The following is a 16,700-nucleotide window of genomic DNA, read 5'->3' as shown; positions in this document are numbered from 1 at the left end:
AGAAATGTAGAGTGAGAAGAACGATTATGTTTTATCATTCATCGCCCTTCATAAATTTAATTTCAACTCGTATCATGCGTTAAATCTATGTAATCAGAATAATTTAAGTCAACTGCGTTATTTCTCAGTTATAACTCCAGAAACATCTCCTCGAATCGAAATGAAAATGAAAAATCAAAATTCTCTATATTTAATCCCGTCACAGTATGCATAGGCCTACTGTCCACTGACGGCGCGACTGCGTGGAATAAAGCATCTGTCCAACGTGTCAATAACATAATATTTTTATGTGACACTGTAAACACATAATCATGTGTTAATTACATTTACATTTTTACATTTAGGGCATTTAGCAGAAGCTTTTATCCAAAGCGACTTACAATAAGTACATTTGTCATAAGAAGTGCAACAATATATCGCTATCGGTACAGTAAGGTCATAGAACCAAGTGCAAGTACAACAATCGCAATAGGCTAACCAATTCCCTGTGTTACAGCAATGATAGCAGCTACTGCAGTTGCTACACAGTAAAGTAGGCCTACTATAATACAATACAACACAATACAATAGCCTACATTGTACAATGGTGGCCAGAAGGGGGAGGGTGGATGCAGAGTCGAGCTGGATTCTGAACAGGTGAGTCTTGATCCCAATTACAGTAAATCCCAACTGTGGAAAACCAAGCCAAATACTCCTCATCACAATCGTTATATTATTGTCCGTTCCTCTTGATGTTTTTCATGAAAAATCAGGCATCAAAAAGGGGTTATGTTCAACAACATTTTACGTGGGTCATTACGTAACCCTATAAATACAGCGGTGAGCCCCTTGCGTAATGCTGCACCATGGCACTGCTTTTTATATCTACCACTCTGCACTGGCGGCCATCTTACCACAGTAAGCTGCTAAACCATAACATTGTGTTGGTAGTGAATCATGTAATTTTTAAACAACCATAACTTGCTCAATTTTCAAACGGTTTGGTTTGTTATAATCGTCAGAGATGTAGTTATGACACTGCATACTTTTGATAGAATAATGAAATATAGAATAATGTTCTAAAATACATATACTGTGGGGAAAAACGGTCTGTCTAGCTACTGGACCAGATACAATGAGACGGAGAGGTAATAAAGTCTATCGGCACGAGGACCTTGGATTTATTAAGTAAAGTGGCAACGGTTATACAGAGTCATAAAGCGTGAGAAATCGAATATGTCTAAGTCCCTAATCAGCGCTGATGGTTCGTCCAGAGCTTCGCCTCCGTGGAAGGTCTGCTTCAGAAGAAGTGAAGAGTCTCTGTGTGACACACTCTTATGCTGTATCTTCCTCTTGGTGAGGTGTGTGCGTTTTAGGTGTGTGTGGTTCTGTGTGTTTTGGCTCCCAGGCCCTGAGAGAGCTTCGTAACAGGGGAGAGTTCCTTGTGTCTCCGGTGTCATAAATTAAAACGGGGAGTGCCCCCCTGAAATGTCTCGTGTGTGATAATTTAATGTGGCTCTCAGGCCCCTGGTGTGGGCAGAGGTATCTCTTGGTTCCTCCTAACGGGGAAGAGCTCTCAAAATGTCTCCTGTGTGATAAATTAATGTGGCTCTCCCGTTCTGGAGATGATACTGGTGCATTGTCTGAGTGTCCACAATCTGTCGGCCTGGGAGATGGGGCCTTCAGCTCCGGCCTTGACCTGACTATATATTATCATGTTTGTGTTATGTGTTAAAAGTTGACTATATTGTAACGTGACTGCCATGTGTTGTGCTCCTCAAGCTAGGGTGGGAGTTAGCTATATTTATATGTGCTCAGCAGGTTATTTTGCCCAACAATACGTACAATATCATAACCACGTTAATAACGTTTGTAATAAACCAAACCGTTTGTAAATCGGTTGAAAATTGAGCAAGTTATGGTTGTTTAAAAAGTACATGAATCACTACCAACACAATGTTATGGGTGAGCAGTTTACTGTGGTAAGATGGCCGCCTATGGTGACGTTCTAGACGCCCCCGTAGGGAATCTAGTTAATATGCTTGCCACCTACTTCAATCGCTCCTAACTCACTTCCTTCTCGTCACAGTCCAGTCATGAAAAAAAACACCAGCTCCAGTGACCCTTCAACGCCTTTCTATATCGCTTCTTATTGGCTCAGGTCAGATGAAACGAAACGCGAAGCCCAAGTTAACAGACTTTAACAAATCCAGTTCAGTCTAGTGTGATTGGCTCGTTGCTGTTGATGCAATAAACACTATCAGGTAGGATTATAGTCGAAATATTGTGCAGACTGTAAAAGGTGTATGCCCATAAACAGAAAAGTACTATTTATTCATTGTTGTTTATTTTTTTTATGTTGTTTATGTTGTTCTTGTCCTCATGTATAATGGTTGGGAGCTTGCACTGCAAGAAAAATGGCTGTGCAAACGGAGAATAAAGTATGATCTTATCTTACAGATTGTTATTTTAATGTTATGACATGACATGTAATGCAGGCTGGATCTCTGTCGTTTGTCGCAGGTGTAGTCCTCCAGGATGAAAAGGGTTAAGGTGGTCGTTGTAGGCGCAGGTGTGATTGGCTTTTCTACAGCCGTGTGCATCGCCGAGTCCCTTCCCTTGTGTGCCGTCACTCTGGTGGCTGACCAGTTCAGCCCGGACACAACCAGCGATGGCGCTGCAGGGATCATGTTTGTGTCAAAATATCCAGGTATGTCCTATGGGCACGTGACGTCACAGAAACACTGTCCTAAAATCTTTAGCTCTGTGGAGTTTAATAATTAAAATCTCATAATTACATGAACTTTATAGTATAATAATATAATAATAACATTACCCAATTTCACATTGCAAATAAATATATTTGATATACTTGATATACATGTATATTAAATATATATACATGTAAATATTTGATATACATGTATGCATCGAATTATGCATACATGTAAACAGTCATGCTATTGTATTTGAGTGTTTTTTACAAAAACACGTATTCAGATATCGACTTGGAAAGACAGAGACGGTGGTTCAAAGACTCCTTCGATCACCTGCTGGCGATTGCTCAGTCCGACCAGGCACCAGAGGCCGGAGTCATGCTGTCCTCGGGGTAGGCCTATGCCATAATTGCTAATCAACCAACAGGTGGCATGTCGCCAGTGAATAGTAACCTTAACGGTAGTACAACTCAAAGGTTAAACCGGCCCTCCATTCTACGAAATGTGCCACTGTAGTCATCATGTATCATCAAACGTCACAGAAGCTTTTCTCAACCTATCCAATTGTTTCAGAGAGAAATATATGCTTTGGGTTGTAGGTAGTACACCCATAATTCCCAAACTGATGACGGACTGCAGTGAAAATAAAAGTTGAATCACACACGCTTTAATGAAGTGCTTATTAACCAAAGTTCAATATGATTTGTTCTTAGTTGCCAGATTTTCCGAGAGGTTCCTGCTGAAACGGTGCCCTTCTGGGCGGACTTGGTCCACGGGTTCAGGTTCCTCATTGAGAGCGAGCTGAAGAGGTTTCCGGAGCACTGCTTCGGCCAGGCCTTCACCACCATCAAGTGTGAATGTTCGGCCTACCTGCCCTGGCTGGAGAAGCGGTGCGCGGCTGCTGTTATCGTTTGATGTTAACTTAGACTTGGACTTCGGTTGGAGTGAATGGTTTAAAAAGTCACTCATTAACCGCCACTGAGTGTCTCGTAAACAGCAATAAAAAACAACGAAAAATCAAACAACTAATTGTTAATGACATTTAAATGTTTTCATCACTGAAGTTTAAATCTATATTTGATTATCACTGTTTCCCAGCACGGTACAGTGACATGCACTTCACTGTACCTGACTTCTGTTTTGACTGTTCTCAGGTTCCGGAGGGCTGGGGGTAAGGTGCAGCAGAGCCACGTGAACCACCTCCAGGAGCTGGCCGGGACCTACGACCTCATCGTCAACTGCTCCGGGCTGGGGGCCCGGTCCCTGGTGGGCGACCAGCAGGTCCATCCGGTCCGGGGCCAGGTGCTGAAGGTCCAGGCGCCCTGGATCAACCACTTCATCCGGGACGGGGACGGCCTGACCTACTTCTACCCCGGGGTGCACAGCCTCACGGTGGGGGGCACCCGTCAGGAGGGGGACCGCAGGCTTGAGGCGGACCCCGCCGACTCGGAGGACATCCTGCGACGCTGCTGCCTCCTAGAGCCCTCGCTCGCCAAGGGCAAGGTGCTGGGCGAGTGGGTGGGCCTGAGGCCCGGCCGCAGGAACCCCCGGGTGGAGCGGGAGGTCCTGGGGACGCAGGGCAGCGCGCGCCGGGTGCACGTGGTCCACAACTACGGCCACGGCGGCGGGGGGGTGACCCTGGCCTGGGGCACGGCGCTGGACGCGCTGGGGCTGGTCAAGCAGATTCTCAATGAGACGGGGCCCCCGCAGGCCAGGCTGTGAGCCCCCCTCGGCTGGTCCCCCCAGTGGAGAGCCTGCCTGGTGTGGGACCTGTTGCCTGTCCAGAGAACACAGGCCTTGCTCCCATATGTGCGTGCTATAGGGGCCAGGGCAGTGACCTGAGTAGTGATTTAGCCAGGGGAAAGGTCCTGAGATCGATTCCAGACCGAAGCAGTAAGCTGTAGGCATCCTCGAGGAAGGTGTGTCACCCCCCATCTGGTCTTTGAAGACCTGAATCTACAATTCTCTAACGTGGTTGATTTTGTTAAAGTGATGTATGAAGGGGATTTCATGCACTATATATATTTGGCATTGTATTAATACTTTAGGAAACGCACAGATTAATATATTAATTAAAAAGAAAATAAATAAAGAAGAAATGTCTGTATTTCTAATCTTTTATTTAATTGATGCCTTTTTTGGCAGTTGTCATTGTCAAACCCTGTAATCACAGCTCTTTTTTTCAACAGTATTAAATTAAGAAATGATGGCCATACAATTTGCGTCCTTCATTGCCCTAAAATTGCTTCCTCTACCTTGTTGTTACAAACTTTATTGACAATCAATAGCTTGAATGCATCTAATCCGTACCATCACACATAACCATCTCGACATCAGATTGCAATTACACTGCTCTCAGGGGTAGCATGGATTCTTTGAAAGTATTTAAGACGATATTTCGGAACAGCAGCAACTTTTGTCCGAAAGAGAAGCCAGTGACTCTTTACTGTCCATTGTCAGTATCACAACACATCCAAACTTTGTACAGCCAGTCCTTGCAGTAGTCTTCTCCTCGTGGTATCCATGTTAAAGGGTTAGAGTGGCCCGGGGTTCGACCCACTTATCGATAACAAGCCGTTTATTGATACCTGCCAAACAGATGGGAGAATAACTCATCAAAGGTCAACATTATAAGGCTGAAGAATTGATAAGATTAAGCATTAGCATTTTACACAGAGAAGTGTTCACTCACTGCCAAGCGACACTGATTACCAAGCTTGCGGATTCTCACTGTATCCATGGCAATGGTGACCTCGTCCACAGAGCGGTCCAGCTCAATAGACATCTTCTCGACCACAGAGCGAGGGATTCCATAGCAACCGTGCTGCATTAGGATACAGTTACAGTTCATGAGTCTCAGGGGGAAAATGGTTAGTGGTTATTAATATAAACATGACAAACCACTGCAGATTTATGTCACCATTCATGTTTTTAATTCTGATCTTTGATTTACTATTACTACTATACATCAAGCAGAGACCTTTATAAAAAAGCCACCAATGAGTTATCGTTATAGATTACTGTAGGGATACCTAGCTAAGATAATAGATAGATAATATACTTCATTTGTCAGACAAGTCTGAAATTTGTTTTGCGTCCATTTAGTTACTCCATTGTGACTGGAGTAACTAAAAGTAACACATACTCCATTGTAACACATACATGCACAAAAGAGTGTTTCAGTTTGATCTTGTTAAACTGGGGAACTCTGAATCTGCATTTTGATGGTAAAAGTTTGTATTCTTTGTTGAAGACGTGGCTACTGTTAGAGACAAAGTTGTTAGACAACCGTGACATGTTTTTATGATAGGCTGTTTCGTATATTATCTGGAGGGGATGGCCCACAATCTTGGAGCAGATTTTTAAATTGCTGTGACAATTTGGCTTTCAAGGTCGTAGACAGACTCTTGCACCATATAATATTACAGTATGGTAAAATGCTCATTATGATTGAGGAGAAGAATAAATTAAGAATTTGACTGCACGCCCCAAAGGATCTGAGGCGGCAGAGAAAGTATATCCTCTGTTTTGTTCTCTTGCAGACAAAGTCTACATGGTCTTTCCAGGATAACAGGTGATCTATCAATACTCACAAACACTTGTAGGAGGAAACCTGCTTGATTGTTCCATTGTGGATTAGAATAGGGGTTCTGTGTGAGTCAGGTGGTGACCCAAACACAATTTTTTCTGTTTTCTTTCGTTATTCTTAAGAGCATTAAGGTCACTCCATTCTACCATTTTATGCACCCCCTGCTGGTGTATCTCGGGCAGTTGTAATTATTCAGGAGAGACAGTACGACTGTGCCGTCAGAATACTTTATAATGTAGGCCTACTGGTTAGGTGTTTCTGTATGACAGTCGTCAGTGTATAGGGTAAAAAGCACTGCTGAAGGAATGAGTCTATTTTCTGTTGGATCATCTTGTTAACTAAAATATGTGTTTGCATTGTGTCAAACACCGATGAGAAGTCTAGGAAGAGCGCTCTAGCGTAGGTCTTTATTCAGGTGTTTTGCTATGAGATGGACCAGTGTGGTGACAGCATTTTCTGTTCCACAGCCCTGCTTGTAAGCAAATTGGTATGGATCAACTTGCTCTTTCATTGTGTTGACCAGGTGGCAGAGAGAATTCTTTCATAATTACTGAGGTCAAAGCTATTGGCTTGAAGTCACTATGTTCTTTTGGACATGGGGTTTTTGGTATCAGATTGACATGGGAAGTTCTCCAAAGGGAAGAAGGAACAATATGTGTTTCTTTGGATGCCTGGAAAATTGGTTGCCAGACTGGAGCCAGTCTGGCAACCAAGGTATTCTGCAGGCATTGGTAGTCATCCCAGAACCTTTATAACAATTAAGCTATTCTGCCACTATTTATTACAAATTGAATAAATATAATGTGTCATAAGAAGTAATCTTTTAACATTGCAGTCAAATATCAATGTGCAAATGTGTGTATCGCCCAACTGAATAACAAGATATGGCTGAACCCTAACCCTAGCAGAAGTGATCTTCCACGTCCCACACGTTGCCCGTTTCTTTCAGCAGCTAGCCCCTCTTTACCTTGTCTGAGAAGGGTTCAGCGGTCAGGTCGATGCCCTGCGTCTGCAGCCTCTCTTCCACCAGGCACTCTAGGCTCCCCAGGTTCCCGGGTGTGATCCCGGAGCACTGCAGCTGAGGGACTCTGACCTGGTCCACATCCAGCCGCTCTCTGTTTCCCTCCAGTGACAGGCGGGGGTCCACAGGGGCCCCCGGTGGGAAGGAGGCATCGATGTCCCTTTCTGTGGACACAGCGTTTGGTCTTCCTGGGCCTGGAGAGGCAGATCTCGACCCGGGATGAGATGGGAACACCTTGTGGTTCGGTGTGAGCTGTGCGCTAGCTGTCTGATGGATCGTGTTTCTTTCAGAGGTGTCGGTGACCAACACCTCCCTGGCGGCGACGGGGTTCTGGTCCAAGACAAACGTCACGCTAACCGACCCAGAGGAAGGAGTGTTTCCGCGGAGATTCCGTACTTGCCGTTTCCCTTCCACTACGACGGTGCTAGCCTCTGTTAACTTCAGGTCCTCCAGGCGGCTACTAGGTCCTGGTTGGTTCTGGAGGTCCTCCAGGGAGAGGCAGCGCCGCGGCGGGGCTGGCTCCATCCTAATGTCCCTTAGCTCCACATAGCTCCAGCTCCTTGCTATGGCTCTGCAGAGGGGCCGAGGCCTGGTGGGACCATGCAGGTCTGGAGCTCCGTCCTGGGGGCTCCCGGGGGTGGTTTTACTTGGGCAGGAGGGGTGGGGCGGCACCAGGGGGTGGATGGGGGTCTCTGGGGACAGGAGATGGCTGGACTCAAAGCCAGAGGAAGACCTGCTGATGGAAGACGTCCGTCGGTCCCGTCCTGCAAGTGATAAGTGCAGTGTGATGTACATCATGCAGGTAATATGACCTGCTGGAAAATAGATTAAAAATGAAAAAATAAATAAAAAATATTTATGATTTAAGGAAAGGGAAGTTCAACTTATAAAGAGTAAATGGGCACGGTAAATAAATAAATGTATGGCATGAAAAGGTCACAGTGATTGTGAAATGTGATAATTGAAAGCCAGGAGAACTGGAAAAGGAAGGATAAAGGAAGAACAGAAGCAGGCCAGACCAGTCCATGCATTCAGCATTTTATTAATTGTTCGGTGGCAACAGAGGCAGATTTTAGCACCATTTAGGTCCCTTCTATCAGATGTTAGTCGACCCCTGACCTAATAGAGCAATAATATACATTTTGTTCAACCTATCAGAGCAGTCCTTTTGTTATATATGTTTAAAGATGCACTATGCACTCAAGTGCATTTACAGTGATACAAAATCCTGTACTTCAACAAGCAGATTTAAACCACTTAGTAAGTAAATATTTTATGATGATGCAGTTACCCAGGCACATAATATATTTTGCAACATTATGGTGTTGAATTAGAAAAATATACGCACAAAACATCACATTCTTTAGGGAAATTTACATAGTGTGAAAAATAGGCTACGCTAACATCATGCTAATGGCATTCAGACATTTACGACAGCCTTTATATACAGTTAGTACAACAACTTATCCATTTGCCTCAAAGCAAACAACCAAAACAAGAATGATCTCTATTTTAATAAAGTCTTCACATAACAGGTTTAGCTTCAATTACTGGTCGTTTAAAAAACTTTTTTCTCACACTTTTGTTTCAACTGTCACCATTTTCTGCCAACACAAAAACATTTCTATAAAGTTCTCAAAACCAAAGATATTATCTCGAGTAGACCTAAAATCACTTTCCAAAAGCTCAGCATCAAATCTAGTACGTTTAGATAAGCCTCGAGAAGCGAGAAGAGATGGTTAACATTTTTTGTGACAAAAAACTTGGATTTTAAGCAACAGTTGATAGTTGACTTTATGTTTCAAAGAAGTTGCAGAGACAGATTCAAGTACGACTGAAGAATAAGAAAAAGAAGAAAGCCGTATTTGTAGATAAACGCAAAAGTCTGTTAGAAGAAGAAAAAATTAAAATAGAAAAAGAGTTTGTGAACAGAGTCTGAGAGGGGGGTTGATGATGAAGCTCAAGCAAACGAAGAAGAGGAGAAGAAGAAGAAATAGATAGACCCCAGGAGACTTCCTCCCTGGTGAAGAATAAGGCAGAGGGGGGAGGTCGGAGCACGGAGAAGGTCACAAGCGGCTGGGACTCTCGTTACCGTTGGCCAGGTTCTCGTTGCTCTCGTAGCAGCCCGAGTCCCGCGGAGAGTCCGCCAGTAGGCCACGCCTCTCTAGGAGCTCCTTGTCCCCAGATTGGCCGCTTTGCTCCGGGTCACTACTGCCTGCAGGGAGACAACACCACCAGCAGGGGGCGGCAGAATACACTTTTAGAAAACGATGTGTGTAGTATTACTCATACTATTTAAATAATCCTAAAAATAATGATTCTTTCTTTATGCTGCACCTTTCACAATTATATTGAATTATGATGAATGAAACTAATGACCATGTACTAATTGATATCAATGACTACAATTCATTATTAGTATACAGATGCTAGAAGCCCATTTAAAATATGCATTACCCATGACCCTCCAGTTACATTTCTGTTCTATTTCCTATTTTGTCAAAGATTCAGGATTCAGCAAAGACTGTATCTCTAGATAAAAGTAAATAAGTACCAGGTTAGGATCAGTAGGCATCTCGCTACACGCTCGGCTGCGGACATCAGGGTTCAAACCCTGTCACAGTTCAGCTGGGGTCAAACCACTCCACCTTCCCACTGGACTACCCCGGGCCCCTGGCCCCCACAGCCAGCGAGGGGCCCTCACCCGAGGGTCAGACCTACCGTCGTACTCCTGCAGCAGCTCCACGGCGGTGAGCAGCACCGCGCGGTGCTGGGGGTCCCGTATGTTCAGCTCGTCCAGGTCCTCCTCCTCCAGCAGCTGGAAGGTGTCCAGGTCCTCGTAGCCGTTGAACAGGAAGGTGGGGAGGTGCTCCTGGGGGGGGGGGGAGAACTGGGTCAACACAGCTGGAGAGGAGGGAAACCCTAAAGAAATCTCTCTATATATATTTATAGATGCTATTCTATCCAAAGTGTCTCCCGATACCCTGAGTGCATACTTCCCTGGCATGGCTCGTGGACAGTGCGAAATATCCCTTAACCCGGGCACTGTTGGTGCAATGCTCTACTAGTTGAGGTAAAGAGGACAACATCTGTTGTGTTAGAGTAAAGTCTTTAAAACTGTGGTTGACTGCGACTTGATGGGAGACAGCGATGCTTCCTCGCAAAAGAGCCATCATTTTGTCAGAGAAGACCAGAAGAATATTTGCTGAAACATATTGAGCTCTTTTTTGTTTAGATGCTTCACCAGTGCAAAGGGAACGACTGACCCAAAACAACCTGACCCATCGCATCCTGTCCAGACCCCCGAGACCTGATGCAGAGCCGACCGTCCGGGACTAGACCCAGACCCAGATCACACCCAACCATCACACCAGACCAGACGGTCCCGGACCCAACCAACCAACCAACCAACCCATCCAACCCATTCAGACCAGGCCGGACTGTCCCGGACCCAACCAACCAACCCATCCAACCGGTCCAGACCAGACCAGACCAGACCAGACCAGACCAGACCAGACCCACCTTGAGGTTGATGCGGTCCAGGAGCTCGTCGACGGAGGTGGGCTTAGGCTGGCGGTTCTTCCTCCTCCTACGGTTTTTCTTGGGCTTGGCCTCCGGCTCCTCGCTCACCACGTCCACGTAGATGAACTTAAAGGTGCCCACCTTCCCGCCCAGCAGCCCCATCCAGGTGCCCATCGGAGGCTTGCTGATGACGTCAATCATGTCTCCACTCTGCAACACAAAGGCCAACCCAACCAATTACAGATCTAGATCAAGAACAGGTTATTCAATCACTTATCTGTATTAATAACAAATTATAATAATGATAACAATAATGATTAGTTTATATTATATGGGAAATTCCTAAGATTTGATTGCAATTTGATTGGTTCGCTATATACTGTTTTCATCGCCAAATGTCGTCATGCTAATAAAAACAAATAAACCGCTAATATAAACGAATAAATTCACTTCGCCTTCGGCGAATAATTATTATGATTTACTTCTTTAATTATAAGTAAATGTCGTTCGATAAAGTATTTTATTTCATTTAATGTTTATTGAAATTAGATTTCTGTTGAATGGCTCTTAACAGGTCAGTAATCATTCTGACTTGTAATGACAGTGTTGGTGATGGCTGAGGGTCAGTACCTTCAGCTTGAGGGAGTCTGTGTCGTAGGGGCTGGGGGTGAAGTCGGTGTGCACCAGGGCGCGCCCACAGAAGGGCCCGCCGTACGGCAGCTCGTCCTCCTCCCCATCCTCAGACTTCACCGTCTCCCTGTTGCTGTTGGAGGAATCTGTGGTTCCCACAGTCTGACCGCCTGGAGACACCACAGAAGAAGAAGGACTTAACTAACACTGTACTTTAAAAAACAAAAACAAAAAACACGGAAGGAAAGGAGCACAACTCACTGGAGCAAAACGCAGAATATGAAAAAAAACAGCTTGTATAAGAGATCACAAATACATTTTATAAGAAATGACACAGAAATAAAAAAGCAAATGGTAAAACTATAACTACATTAAAACGAATGATAGAAAGATCACAAGGATAAAAAGTATAAAGTGTGTTTAGCGAACTGATTCAACCGATTCAAAAGATCTTACTGATTCCGCAAGCCTCTACTCAAAGGGGGAGGAATTCATAAGTCGAGGGACTCGTTAACAGTATGAATCAGGACCCCATCCCAGACAGGCTGAGAAGGAACCAACATGTCATACGTGTAGACGGATGCTTTGTTTCAAAGCATGCAGTGTTTAGTAACACCTTCAAATTAACTTAGAGATGAACAAGAGAGACTGTGGGGGGAGATAGGTACTGTCAATCATGGGGCTGTGGACAGCACCTCGTCTATGTGTGACTCAGAACACGCTGCGTGTTGAGACTAGGACCATCCGTGCATCGAGCATACCGCCCTGCTAGCCAGTCCTCCGTGAGTTTGATCGGGTGTTTATGATGGGTTTTCAATCCCGCTGAATAACCAGATGGTTCACATGAAATGATCACAAAGCCCAATACCAAATAAATAAACAGTGAACAGTGAGTTATTCAGAACCAATTATTTTTTGTACAATTCCTGGCACTTAATTATGTACTAATTGCTCAGAATCTGCTCCATTCTGTTGGTAAAGTCGCAAGAACACTCCCACTTACACACATCGTCGTGCAAACACACAAATGATGCATACGCACACATACAAACACACACACACACACACACACACACAAACACAAGCCTGCCCCTACACAAAGACATAAAAACACACACTTGCACACATTCAAAGAGATACACAGAGACACAAAGATACCTGTCTTGGATGCGCATGCACCATCTCCCCCAACCAACAGACCCCTGCAAACACACACAGACACACAAACACACGCACTTAAACAAACACAAACACACACACACACTTACTCATGGAGCTCTGTCCGCTGAGGGAGCTGCGGAGGCTCTCCACGGACCCCCCCAGCTTGGCCTTCCCCGGGGAGCCGGGCTCCCTGTGGGGGGACTGAGGGCAGCTGGACGGGCGGTCCGGACTGGACTACTCATCGCCAAAGAGACACACACAAACACACACACACAACCAAGCCCATTATTCAATTTTGCACATTTTGCTTTGTTCTTTTTGTTTAAATCTGAAACAGATTTAAGGGGTCGGGGGGGGGGGGGGGGGGGGGGGTCGTTCGTTTTGCAATTTGTAATCCGATGTATTTCACCAGTAGAAACAGGATATTTCGACAAGAAGATAAAAACATGGAATGAGGGCTGGGACTTGGTTATTGGAATGTGAACCCCGCCCACCCATGACATCATCGCATCTGTTTAAGAGATCATTTATCATCATCTTTCTTAAAGTGTTTCTTAAAGATATCTTCTAGCATCAGCAGAATGTAGTTGAGCGAGGCTAGCTAAGATGAGCTGTAGCGTGTATGAGTAACGGCAGTGAGCGGCGGCTGTAGGACGTGCCTGCTCAGAGAGGGAACAGTGGTATCTCTTGGAGATCCGCTTCCTCATGGTGTCCCTCACAGACTTGACCTTCTTGCCCAGAGAAATGCGGGACGTCGTTGGGGATTTAACGTTGTCCCTCGCACCGCCTCCATCTTTGTTCTGATGTTAGAATCCACGCAGAAAGAAGGAAATGGAAGGGAAAGGAGTGAACGAATGAGACATGTGTATGAGTTTAATTACCAAGATTGATTTGTCGGTGTGATGGGCTACTCACGGAAGAATCACAGTCGCAGTGGAAAGAGTGCAGGATGCGGTTGTTCAGATCAAATCCTCCGAAACTACACGTTCTCTGTGAATGAATAAATAACGATACAATTACAGACTTTCAAGTTCCTTTCTTTTCTTTTGTAGTTTCCCCGGTGATAGTGCTTCATGGAGGATGGTTTGGATAGGGTTATGAAAACACATTTTATGTTTTTGACATTCACTCTTTTTCTATTTATTTTTTTTCTCCTTCTAACAGAATTTGTCATAGTTTATAAAAGAACACATAGTTCAGCTTTAAACACAATAATATAAAGATGATTCCATAAGAAATCAAAACTGTGCGCGTGTGTGGATCTGCATGTGTTTGTGTGATTCTGTATCTGTGTGTATGTTCCCATGTGGTGTGTTTGAATAATAACTAAGTACACATCTAATAATAACACTATTAGATGTGTACCATGTTTGATCCGCGCCCATGGTTTCATGGGTAGTTGTGAGCTAACTGTGTTGACCCTTAAACATTGATCCATCAAAGTGAGGCGCTTGGTCTGAGCCGTGTCAACACATAAGGGAAGGGCTTGGTTAGTTTCAAGCTCACAAGCATGCTTGGTTTCAATGCAGGGAGCAAAATCATTGTGTCTCAGGCCCCCAGATGTCTTTGTTTTACACAGCAGGCCAGCAACCGGAGCTTTATTTACGGTGGGACGCTTGTTGTCATTGTATTATTCAGAAAGAAAAAATCTATGCAGCTTTTCAATCAAACAAGCAGGTTTACAAGATATAATTATCCATGTTTACAGGCGGAGCCATTAGGGACAAAGAAATCACTAAATTACTACAATATGCCTACAGGATCATAACTCCCTCAGGACTACAGCTCCCTACAGGACTAAAACTCCCTCCAGGACTACAACTCCCTACAGGACTACAGCTCCCTACAGGACTAAAACTCCCTCCAGGACTACAACTCCCTACAGGACAACAGCTCCCTACAGGACTTCAACTCCCTACAGGACTACAACTCCCTACAGGACTACAGCTCCCTACAGGACTTCAACTCCCTACAGGACTACAACTCCCTACAGGACTACAGGTCCCTCCAGGACTACAACTCCTTACAGGACTACAGGTCCCTACAGGACTATATCTCCCTACAGGACTACAACTCCCTACAGGACTACAACTCCCTACAGGACTATATCTCCCTACAGGACTACATCTCCCTCTGTGTAATCCGTCCCAGTGAAGGGCCCACCAGGTCCACTCACCCCTGGGAGGCTGAGGGGACTAAGGGCCCGCTGTCGGAGCTCCCCGTCCGTCATAGAGCGCGCCAGCGGGGGCCTCTGGCCGTCGCCCCCGCCTGCCCCCCGACCCCCCGACAGGAGCCTGTTGCCGTGGTGACGGCCCAGGCTGGCCGCGGCGGCGGCGTGGCTGAACACGGTCCTGTGGCTGCTGCAGGTGTCCAGACTGCTGGAGGAGCGGGAGGGCGAGGTGGAGGTGGCCAGGCTGTCCGAGTCGCGGTCGTAGGCCAGCTGCTCGCGCAGGGCAGCCGCCAGGGTGTCCACCGTGCCGCCTGCGGAGCACGCCGACCCCGAGGCCGACCCCGAGGCCGACCCCGACGCCGCGGGGTGCCTCTTGTTGACGTCGGCGTACAGAGACGCAACGGCGGCCGCGTCTCCGGCCAGGCGGCGGGGAGACGCCTCGAGACTCACACACTCTGCAGAATATCATTCAGTGTCTTTATCATCAGTATTCTCTCACATAAGCTGCAGCATGGCATAAGCATTATCAGTACCATTTATCAATATTATTAGTAAAAATGTTTTATTTTATAATTTCGTAAAAGATTCAGCGTAACTTCTTAATTCATCTTAGAAATCTTGCATTGTTTTATGATGGTGATTTTATTGTTGCGGGTGACATTTATAAAAAAAGAAACCAAGCTTAAAAAATCTTCAAGCTTATTGAGAGAGGCTAAGCAGTAGTAGTAGTACCTTCCGAGCCGGGCCTCCTGCCCTCCTCGATCCTGATCAGCTTCTTCTTCACCTTGCGGGTGGAGTTGACGAGCTTATGAAGCCTCCGGAAGGCCAGCGACTCCTCCTGCTCCGAGTCCGACAGCTCACACGTCTGGGGCGGAGAGTCGGACTTCGTAAGTTATAGGGACTCACAGACATTACAGGTGTACGTGTGCAGACCATCATGCCTGAACAGACCTACAATCAATCAGAGTAACCGGACGTGTGACACATCAGCGGCAGCCATCTTGGTTGTTTATAGAAAACAATGCCTCAATGTCGCTCACATAGGGCGGTCCACTGTACATCTTATCCAACACGCCCCATATCTGATAACCCGTTGTGATTAGCACGACCCGGGCCTGCTGTCTGTCTGAACGGGAGGGGGCGGGGCCAGTCGCTGCTGGATGTCCGTCTGAACGGGAGGGGGCGGGGCCAGACGCTGCTGGATATCCGTCTGAACGGGAGGGGGCGGGGCCAGACGCTGCTGATGTCTGTCTGAACGGGGGGGCGGGGCCAAACGCTGCTGATGTCTGTCTGAAGGGGGGGGGGGGGGGGGGGGGGGGGGGGGCAGACGCATACGCCAGAGCAAATAAAACACCAGCTCCCAGATTCTTCTGGTTCCCAGGCAAATATTCAGTATAATTGGTACAATTAAATTGTTGTTTATTATTAGTGTTTTCAAAAAATACTTAAAAATGGAATGCACTCAAACAGAAGTTGAAGAAACCACCGTAGATACACTTCTGGTCACAAGACCCTGTCCTCTGCGTGACAACAGCAGCACTTTTGGAGAAAAGAAAAGCCTTTTCCTCCGTGCACGGAAACAGAGAGTGCTTGTGAGCTTGAGACAAACCAAGTCCTTCTCTTATCTTTTGGCGCACCAACGATCAAACATGGCACACAACTAATAGTGTTCCAATTTATTGTACCAACACACCACACAGAAACATACACACAGACACGCACACACACACAGAAGCACCCACCCGTACACACACACACACACACACACACACACACACACACACACACACACACACACACACACACACACACACACACACACACACACACACACACACACACACACACACACACACACACACACACACCATACAGAGACATATATGCAATACATATACACACACACAAAAT

General features: G+C 45.8%; 2 protein-coding genes across 4 annotated transcripts; one reads left to right on the top strand and one right to left on the bottom strand.

Annotated features, from left to right (window-relative positions):
• The first annotated feature begins 578 nt into the window (after nucleotides 1-578).
• ddo (D-aspartate oxidase) lies at nucleotides 579-5,108 on the top strand. 3 transcript variants are annotated; one of them, XM_056589909.1, is made up of 6 exons: nucleotides 734-819; nucleotides 2,069-2,243; nucleotides 2,503-2,689; nucleotides 2,980-3,088; nucleotides 3,410-3,586; nucleotides 3,851-5,108. In XM_056589909.1, the coding sequence occupies exons 3-6, from the start codon at nucleotides 2,518-2,520 to the stop codon at nucleotides 4,416-4,418; spliced, it is 1,026 nt and encodes a 341-aa protein (XP_056445884.1). In that variant the 5' UTR covers nucleotides 734-819; nucleotides 2,069-2,243; nucleotides 2,503-2,517; the 3' UTR covers nucleotides 4,419-5,108. The 3 variants fall into 3 exon arrangements, with proteins under 3 accessions (XP_056445886.1, XP_056445884.1, XP_056445885.1); XM_056589911.1 differs by lacking the exons at nucleotides 734-819; nucleotides 2,069-2,243 and adding an exon at nucleotides 579-636; XM_056589910.1 differs by lacking the exon at nucleotides 734-819 and having other exon boundaries at nucleotides 2,042-2,243.
• Nucleotides 4,477-15,789, bottom strand: LOC130382723 (SAM and SH3 domain-containing protein 1-like). Its single transcript, XM_056590610.1, has 13 exons — nucleotides 15,766-15,789; nucleotides 15,522-15,654; nucleotides 14,796-15,244; nucleotides 13,535-13,609; nucleotides 13,279-13,419; nucleotides 12,727-12,853; nucleotides 11,459-11,628; nucleotides 10,829-11,038; nucleotides 10,028-10,178; nucleotides 9,399-9,521; nucleotides 7,253-8,070; nucleotides 5,389-5,520; nucleotides 4,477-5,284 (listed from the first exon to the last, which is right to left on the bottom strand). Exons 1-13 carry the CDS (start codon nucleotides 15,787-15,789, stop codon nucleotides 5,231-5,233), a joined length of 2,607 nt encoding a protein of 868 aa, XP_056446585.1. The 3' UTR covers nucleotides 4,477-5,230.
• Nucleotides 15,790-16,700: the final 911 nt, after the last annotated feature.

Source organism: Gadus chalcogrammus, chromosome 5 (assembly GCF_026213295.1).
Source record: "Gadus chalcogrammus isolate NIFS_2021 chromosome 5, NIFS_Gcha_1.0, whole genome shotgun sequence".
Lineage (NCBI taxonomy): Eukaryota > Metazoa > Chordata > Actinopteri > Gadiformes > Gadidae > Gadus > Gadus chalcogrammus.
The sequence above is the reverse complement of the archived record's forward strand: the minus strand, read 5'-3'. Positions and strand labels throughout refer to the sequence as shown.